General features: G+C 41.8%; 1 protein-coding gene, 1 long non-coding RNA gene and 1 pseudogene across 2 annotated transcripts; 1 reads left to right on the top strand and 2 right to left on the bottom strand.

Moving 5' to 3' along the window:
• The first annotated feature begins 3,189 nt into the window (after window positions 1–3,189).
• On the top strand, window positions 3,190–6,432 carry LOC129581292 (denticleless protein homolog A-like). The gene is made up of 11 exons (XM_055472276.1): window positions 3,190–3,278; window positions 3,381–3,520; window positions 3,591–3,618; window positions 3,683–3,781; window positions 4,037–4,228; window positions 4,631–4,696; window positions 4,758–4,995; window positions 5,107–5,410; window positions 5,545–5,740; window positions 5,859–6,100; window positions 6,303–6,432. Exons 1-11 carry the CDS (start codon window positions 3,227–3,229, stop codon window positions 6,381–6,383), a joined length of 1,638 nt encoding a protein of 545 aa, XP_055328251.1. The 5' UTR covers window positions 3,190–3,226; the 3' UTR covers window positions 6,384–6,432.
• A 707-nt stretch (window positions 6,433–7,139) lies between these two features.
• LOC129580898 (TRPL translocation defect protein 14-like) lies at window positions 7,140–8,291 on the bottom strand (annotated as a pseudogene).
• An 84-nt stretch (window positions 8,292–8,375) lies between these two features.
• Window positions 8,376–9,032, bottom strand: LOC129580959 (uncharacterized). Its single transcript, XR_008689408.1, has 3 exons — window positions 8,674–9,032; window positions 8,537–8,614; window positions 8,376–8,460 (listed from the first exon to the last, which is right to left on the bottom strand). It is a non-coding gene; the product is annotated as an uncharacterized LOC129580959 (long non-coding RNA).
• Between the last annotated feature and the right edge of the window lie 22 nt (window positions 9,033–9,054).

Raw genomic sequence — 9,054 nt, 5'->3', positions numbered from 1 at the left:
CAGACTTGTAATTATCACTTCATCAGCACAATTTTGTTTTGATACCCACAGAATCTCGTATATAGCAGTTATTCAAGTCTATACTCGTAGCAAAAACGGCATGCCGTCAATTTACTCAACGCAGACGCTGCAACGGTGCGGTGTGCAATTTGAAAAATTGCGGTGCGATTTCGAAACAAAATTGGTACAGGCGGTGCGGTTTTGAAAAAACCACACCGGCGCCACCGGTGTGGTTGGGTAACCGCGTTAACATACACCGGTAACCACCAGTTAACGAATTTCTAAATTCGTAGTGTTTTAAAATTTAAAACATTTTATGCGATGACGCTGCTGGATGGGCACATGCCCACGGGGAGCACGGCTGTGGCGCTTGTAAGTCAGTACCGTATCAGTCGGTATGACAAAGTAGGTAGTACTCAATGCTATTGCTCACTCACAGTCTCACAATCACAAGTTTCAACTTGTAGCTGCTGCAACAACCGGGCTGCCATAAGATTAAAGAAAATGTGTAACATTGCTGCGTAATAATATTGGCGGCTTGATTTTCCACGCTCTACGTTGATTTGGTTCGTCACAAATATTCTTAGGGAAATTGTTTTCGATATTTCACGTCTTCATTACAGTTTTCCTACGATTGGATACATCCTGCTGGTGATGCCTTTAGAAGGCTGAAAGCTAGCAGTGCTAAAGTTCTGGCGATTGATAAGTGATAAAATTGCTAATTGTTGCTTTTTTCTTCTACTAACGTGTGCTACACCGGTACACCGGTGCGGTGCGGTGAAAAAATTGCGGTGCGATTTTTATTTTCACCGCACCGTCCGGTGCGATTTTCGCTTTACACCGGTAAGGTAAGTGCGATTTCTTGTAAAAAACCGCACCGACGGCACACCGGTGTACACCGCACCGCACCGTTAACAACCCTACGCTGTGCTCTCGCAAATTGTACTAACTAATTTTAGAAGACGACAAATAGCTAAAACAATCAGGCGCTTGTGTTTGTTAATAGCTGTCAACTGTAATTAAATCGAACACCTCCAGATAGCACGGTATTCATTATATCATACTCGTATAAATATCATATTTTAATATATACATATTTTTCATGCGATGCTGTTAATGAAAAAGGAGGCGATCACATTAAAAAAAGTACGATTTCAAAAATTACTGTTGGTCAAAAATTACGATCATCGTAGAGATGTTTTTGCAGTGTGTAGGTAAATGTGGTCCGATGAAAATTTAGCGCAGAATTTCACAGAATTATCGGTATGTACTTCTATTTATCCGATAATGCAACTGATGCCGACTGTCGAGCGCCGACAAGGCTAACACGCATTGTTGACTCTGTACTAATTTTGCAATCGTTGCATCCATGTGCCGACAAGTAAGATGCTATTCGGCGATCTCTGATTCCTCTGGTAGAAATGTTACTTCACAATAGGGCGGACAATAGAAATGTTACTTCACAAAATGACTCGTTACAAAATAATCCCCTGTTGCACATGTTGCTTTTGTGCTAGCATTTATTGTCGTTTACGCAGTCATTGTTGTACTAACCGTTTGGGGTGTATGCGCGGACACAAAGGAGATGGTCGTATTTTTCTCGACAATGCCTCCGTGGAACCTCAAAAACAATTCAGAAGGCAAACTTTATGTGACCGCGATTACAATTTACTGTCGAGTTAAAGATGCATATTTGCTGTTAATGCTGGTATAATTGCCGGTGCTGATATGCGAGAAATCGAAGATAGTAATTTGAAAGGTTTTCGAGTTTATTGGATCTGCTTTATTTTTGCATTTTCGTTTGTAACATGGGAAAATACTGCGGTAAAATACTTCTTTTTATCTGCTGGACTGTAATTCTGGAGTGCTGCATGTACAGCTGCCATCGCACTTTCAACCAGGACAACGTCAACGCTATCTTGAATCTTCCACTGTACAATCGCAACACGTTCCGTTGGTTGCTAAAGAAACTGGTGTACCGTCTCGGAGGTGACCACCTTCCCGTTAATAATCGTTCTGATAAATCATCGACATTCCGGAGTGTGGCGCCGCGAACTTTACAAAGTTCCTTACGCGGCGATCCCATGAGTGTTCCAGATCGGAGTGAGCCGGCTACAGATGCAGTGACCGAAGGAGAAAGCCCAACTGTTTTTGGACGCGCCACGTTTGCCGGTATGGATCCCCAGACACCGTTGCATGTGATTCCCGTATCCAAGCAGTTGCGCATGCACGATTTTGCCAGGTTGCTGGTTGCATGATTGGACACCGGCATCGCTTTCGCTGATCAGTCCGAGATGTGGATCCACAGCAGAAATCCTGAACAAAATCAACCAAAACACATTTGTTTAACTGCTTTAATTTTGAAAATAGACTTTAAACTGTTGAGCACTGTGGTTGTAGCAAGCGACTTGGAAGCTAAGGTCACTAGTTCCGGATTTTTCAGAAGTACGGAAAAATTCCCGTATACCGTAACATTAATTGATGATGATCGCGGTGGAGATCATGATTACTTACGCTTCCGCGCGAGGAACTGAGTGATTGTTGAAACTGATACAAAAATGATGTTACAGACAGCATCTTGCATTTTTCAGCTAAATGTAAGTTTATGCAAAGCACGTCCGAGTCTTATACAAATCACAGACAGGCTTTCATGTTGCGCGCGTATTCTCGCAGTTGATCTCGCACAACGTCCAATGACGATTGTCAATTTAGATGGTTCTATTATTATTTTATTAGTTGAAATTTTCTTAAGCATGAACCGTTAAGCATAATTTCTCTATTTAACCATGAAAAATCAATGTGCAATAAGGGAAACTGGGTGGTAGCAAACACTAAGTAATAAAAAACTAAAGGTATATTAATTTTCCTACAGTACTCTGTTCGCTGTGCAGCCTGTGCTCTCTTCACAACATTGATCCAAAAACCGGGCCGTCGATGGTTTACCCATTTTTTTCATGTTAAGATACGGCGTGTAGAAGAACTTTTGGAAGTTATTGTGAGTTCCTAAATTTCGATATAAAATTGCGATCTCTTTACAGTAACTTTGTGTTGGCTGGAGTCTAAAAACAAGCATGAAAACCGTACGACACTGATGGAGTGTACGAGTATGGATTGCTCGTTGATTAGGTTTTGTTGAACTGCAGGCTGCTAAAACTGCCCAATCCCTACGATTATTTAAAGACTTTTGGATTATAATTACATTATTTGTTCTGGTCTGATAGTGAAAATGGATGGCTGGAAAAACAGATCGCCATTGGCTTACTGGGAAGCCCGAAAGGGTAAGCTGATTGTTACATGGGTGCCTGTGATACTCATTGTGATTTGTGGTCGACACGGTCTGTGCAAAATTCTGAATTAACAATAAACGTTTTCCGGTACAGGAATAGGATCGGCGCTTCCTCAGGTGTTGCCAAAGCGAACAGAGCCATTTGTGGACTTGAAGTTCGATCTGTACAGTGATGCAGTTGCCTTCGAAAGGGACCGCTTTCAAACTATCTCGGAGGAGCATAATGTTGCTATTGTGAGTCTGCTCCATGTTAAGTGGTTTATTCTTTTCAAATTTGTAAGGAATTTTAATTCTTCTGTTTCAGGATCCGACAGTGCTCACCTTCGCTAACCGTGAGAAATGCGTCACCTGTTGCTGCTGTTTTAACATATGTTGAAATTTTAGTTTCTTTATTAGACTACAATCATCCACATAAGCTCCTCGTGGCGGACGAAGAAGGGATGATTTATTTCCTGGACACGGGAACCGAGTCTTCGAAACATAAAAGTCTCGCTAGTATGTTGACGATATTCTTCAAATTAAAACAGTACTGTAGAGTAACCCTGCACTTGACAGCTTTTTTTACAGCTCAGAGAGACGTACGCTGTGCCATGTGAGTGCAGTGCAGTCGGCTCTGAGCCAGCTAGTAATGGAATTTGTTCAGTTTTTTTGTGTTGGTTGATTCGTATGGATTTGACCCTGACTTCTCCAGGGCATGCTTAACGAAACAACCAAGTTTAAGTGATTTCTTAATTGATAATCGATTTCTAGCATTGCGAATCCACAACCACGCCATCTTCGACGCCAAGTTCCGTCCAGAGGATCCTAGTTTGCAGTTTATCACAGCTTCTGGCGATATGGGATGCGCTTTGGTCGATTTCAGTACGCAGTCGGTTGTTGGCACTTTCCTGGGACATCATCAGAACGTGAAGTGCTTAAGTTGGCAAAAAGATTCACAGAACAGTACGTTGTTATTTTGAAACTTTAACTGCGATTTCGTCGATTGCGGATGCAGTCAGCATTATTCTGCTTTATTGAGGTGTTTTTGGTATTTGCTTTTCGATTGTTAAAATTCTTTAGTGTTTTAAATAAGAAGGCAAAACACAAGTGGAATCGGCTGATGGTACGTTCCGCTGGCATTCATTGTTAGATGCCATTCGTTTTAATGTTCATTTTGTAATTTTACTATTTGAATTAGTGACATTACCAATGAAATATAGATGTCGTCGATTTACGAAGTTTTTGAAACGTTCTTGTTACTTCCACTGGATATCAATTCGAATAAATAAACGTAAAATCTTGTAGGGATAATTACTTGTCGTTTAGGTTTTTCACCAGTGCCAACACTTGCCTTTTTTTATTTAGATGTTTTTGCTTCCGGTGGACGTGACGGGCACGTTATGTTTTTCGATTTGCGATCCGGACTGCATAGTACGATTTTGTCGTTTTTATAAGTCATTTTTGGAGCTGATGTCGATGAACGTACGTTTAGATGGTAGCCATTATCCAGTGGGATACTTGGTGAACGCTCATTCCCAGTGGACGCCTCGGCAGCCTGCGCTGTTCCGACGAGCGTACAGAGTATCCATGCCGAATGTATCTATCAACATTGACAAACTACGTGAGGTTTACACTGCATTGCCAAAAGAATCGAAAAACCATAGAACCAGCATTACCGATATTATGTTCCAAACGTCTTACGCATTCTGGACCGCTGGCACTGCAGATAGGTAGGACTGGGTATTTTGGATTGCGGACAATAAACCACAATACTATTGTGTGGAAACCGAATCCATTGCCCTGTTACCCTTTCGCTAACATTAATATTCTTTTTACTCTAGCTCAATTAGGCTGTGGGATTTGCGTCGTTTGAACAGCGGGAAAACAGATTCAGTCATGTCTATTCACATGGATAGTGGCTTACCGTTTACATCTTTATGCATGGATTCCACTCGAACATCGCTTTTTGCCTCATCAAGGGACAATGTGATATACCAGTTTAACATTGGGCCTTCTATGGATCCCAAGCCAGTCGCACAATACTTCGGAGCTTCAGTTTCGTCATTTTATGTCAAATGCTCTCTCAGTGCGGATGACGAATTTCTTGGGTGTGGATCCTTGGATGGAAAAGGGTATATTTTCAAGGTGACCAATCGATTTATGCAATGGACCGTCGAATCTACCTGTTGCGCTCGAAATATGACGGCTGTAGCTAATCCAAACCATAACTTTGTTCTTTGTCTTTTACATTTCCAATACGAGTATGCTTTAACTGATAGGTGAAACAACCAAATGCTGCTCCGGTTAATCTGATTGGCCATACAAAAGAAGAAATTTCGGGAGTTGCTTTTAATTCTGTGGACCCATATCAGTTGGCGACCACAGCTGAAGATGTTATTGTTTGGCACGCGGAGCCCTATCTTGACCGATGCCGACCCAGTGAGGTCATCGGAACTGCGCGAATTGATTTGAGGGGTATTCATTCATGTTTTATTGTTATTGAGAATTTCTACCGCTGTTAGATTCATGCTACCTTTGTTATCAGTGGTGAAGAATGTTCAACGATATTGGCGGTACAGGATCATGTCTGTAGGTTTGGAGCAGCGTACGCCGAAACTTCGGAAACGCGAGCGATCGGTATGCACGGCCGACCTTCGCATGCCGCAGTTGAGTGTCTGGTTGCGGGAACGATCCAAGGGAGGGGCATGTTCCCCATTATCTTCGCCGGCAGCAGAATTTAGAATATCTTCTGAAGTTGATGTTACCCACAGCCAACAGTCAAGTGCTGCACCAAATGGGATAGCTATAAGTCAGAGCACACTGCAATCTGACCGCGTAAGTTGGGATGTACATATTGCGCTTGGGTAATAATGTTGTGATTTGATTATGTGCTTTCTGTATGGAGGTGTACGTATAAGAGAGATTTCACTGTAGTGGAAAACGCTACCGTAGTTCAACGGCTGGCGGTTGTTTGGGATTGGTAAATTGAAGTCTGATTGGCCGTTAACGGAAGCCTAATTAGGACTTCTCTTTGCAGAAAAGACGGACAAAAAATCTCACACTGTCTCCATTTTTCAAGCGGGTACGAGTCGAACAGTCACCGTCAACTCTTCCTTGAAAGACAAATCGTATTGTGGCAAATCTTCCGAAATTATTCTGTAACCTTGCAAAATTTTGCGCGTACGCCGCGTCTCGTGATTAGATATTGGTGTTAAAAGTGGAAGAATTGTTGTATATTGATTGTATATTTCTGATGGTACTTGTACCAGTACGGAATATTTTTATAGACATTTTCTATACAGAAGTCTGTTTCAGTGGTTATGTAAAGTCTGTTTGCCGGATTATTTTTGCGGCTCCTGATGATGCCAAACTTTCAATAGTACGTCGTTCTCGTGAAATCAAAAGGAATAGATCATTTCATATCCTTTATTCTACGACGTAAAGTAAACTGCGAAATTATTTATTTCGATACAGCTGCAAGTGGTAACCCAGTTATGAGTGCAACTTATGACTAGTACACAACTTCTAACCGCATCCAAAATCTCGAACTTCAATAATCTGTATCTACGACAGCGACAATTTCGTATGTTTTAGATTCACAGGAACCCGATACTAGAAAAGACCAGGTAACACTTTGCAGGTCGCCGGGAGGTAGTAAGTATATTACTATGCTGCTAAAACTAGTAGCAATCAAACAGTTCTCTAGTAACATTGCATGATGATCAAATAATAAAGCTGCTACAAGGAACGGAACTAGAAGGACATCGGGTAGGTAATGTACCGAGCCAGCAGGCACATATTGCTGATGGAGCAGCCATTACATTAGCACCATAAGACTACACGGCAATATAAATATTGTAGCGATCTGATTTACAAAACCTTCGAGGCTTCAGTCATCGAAGGGTTTTTTCAACAAATCTACATGCGCCTGAGCCTGCACCACTCCGTTTTCCACAACAGAATGCGCGCGGTGCTTTTCCGCTGCAATACTATCCCGATGTCCATTGATCGGCTCACTGACACTGATACTGCGTTCCGGTTGGACTTCTATTTTGCTGAAGTGAAGGGGAGATTTCGATTTTTCATGGCGATTAGCATGAATGATATTCGGGTCCACAATTTCTTTCCGAGACAAATTGTACATCGAGTAAGTTTTATCGGCTGTGATTTCCGCTTCGATGTCCAAAAATTCGGGCAGTGGGATCGCCTCCGTTCGGGCGGTGTACGTTTCCAGAATTTTTAAGCCGCGAATCCTGCAGTCATTAAAATTTACGAGATTCGTTATGGCGCACGTATCAGTAAATCAAGACCAAGCTCAGTACAGTACTGTAAATGCTCGCGTTTCGCCTACGTTCTTCCAACAATAATTGAGCAATTTCAGATCACAGTATTTACAATAAAATTCGTACGTCGACAAATGCAACAATAGACAGAGTATCGTTCAATTACGGCATCCCCAGGCGAGAACTGCACTGCACAGCTAGCATGCAACGCATACTCACGTACTTGCTAGGATTCTTTTCGGTATATATATCAAGCTGGAAATATTGATTATTCCATAGGAAACAGCGTCGCTTCTTGTACAATCGATAATGGGAGGGATCACGTTGAGCAAGGAGCATCTGCGTACACCAAGGATAAACAAAAAGCGACAAAACGTAAATGTAAATGTCAAAATGTGTAACTATACGCTGCGTACAAAATAATCACGCTCCGTGTTGAGTGCGCTGCTCGATATGTTCGTGTTTATCACCAGTTGTAACCAACCGACGAACGGTGTGTAGGTACTGCCAGTGATCTGTAAGGCAAAATACAGTATTAGTGATCCGTGAGCATCCGGAAATTACATTTACTATTATTTACTACCAACCAAACTCCAATTCCTCAACACTGAATGGTAGAATACCCAGTAACAAAATAATCATCAAAAAACTGACTTACTATTTTGTCCTCGTTTACGGAGCCGCGCCTGTTCGAATTCATGCGATGCGGTAATCAGATAATCGTGTTCCACAACAAAATCTTGAACTCATGGAAAGCCTGAAAGTTTCTGGGCTACAAATGAGGCAAAACTTGCATCCAAGACAGATAAAATGCTACCGAATCAGCCTGCATCTCACGAACGAGAAACTTTCTTTCCGACTGTTTGGCAACAAACGATCACCGGTATCGAGTCCAAGACGAGCGCAAACAGACTAGTAAATAAAAAAATCAACACAAATAATTCGCTAACCCTAAAACAACGAGAATACTCATTACGCCCAGGCTTACTTGAACAAGGCGTCGCATCTTCATGTCAAATGTTGTTGTGTTGTCCATAACTTCTAGATAAGGATGACCGATCCAAGCCTAAGCAAACCAGATTTTATGACAACAACCCGTGGATTGTTTGTAAGGTTTTTCCATACCTTCATCACTTTTTCATCTAGTTCTCGAGCCAAATTGACACCTTCACTGCGGCAAGTGTGATTCGCCAAAGTGTAAAATGTTGCGAATTGCAGTGCAGTTCTCGCAGTGCGAATTTCCAGGGTGGAGAACTGCACTTATGTAATGACTTCCCTAATTGTTTCGGATTTTGTCGGCCATGGAACCCAAAAAAATGCGTGATACATACAGTAATTAAGAACATACGAGTACAACGTTTTACGTGTTTATTGTTTATGTGTTTATGGGTTTATGAGTTTTACGTGCCTTTAATTTGTTTTACTAACCAACTCAGCCTTAAGAAAGCATGACATTACTCAGCAAGTCAGCATCAAGCGACTCAGGGGGTCTAATCATAGAGAACA

This window comes from Paramacrobiotus metropolitanus, unplaced genomic scaffold, assembly GCF_019649055.1.
Source record: "Paramacrobiotus metropolitanus isolate TYO unplaced genomic scaffold, Prichtersi_v1.0 Parri_scaffold0000005, whole genome shotgun sequence".
NCBI lineage: Eukaryota > Metazoa > Tardigrada > Eutardigrada > Parachela > Macrobiotidae > Paramacrobiotus > Paramacrobiotus metropolitanus.
Note: the sequence above shows the minus strand (reverse complement) of the source record. Positions and strands in the feature narration are given on the sequence as shown.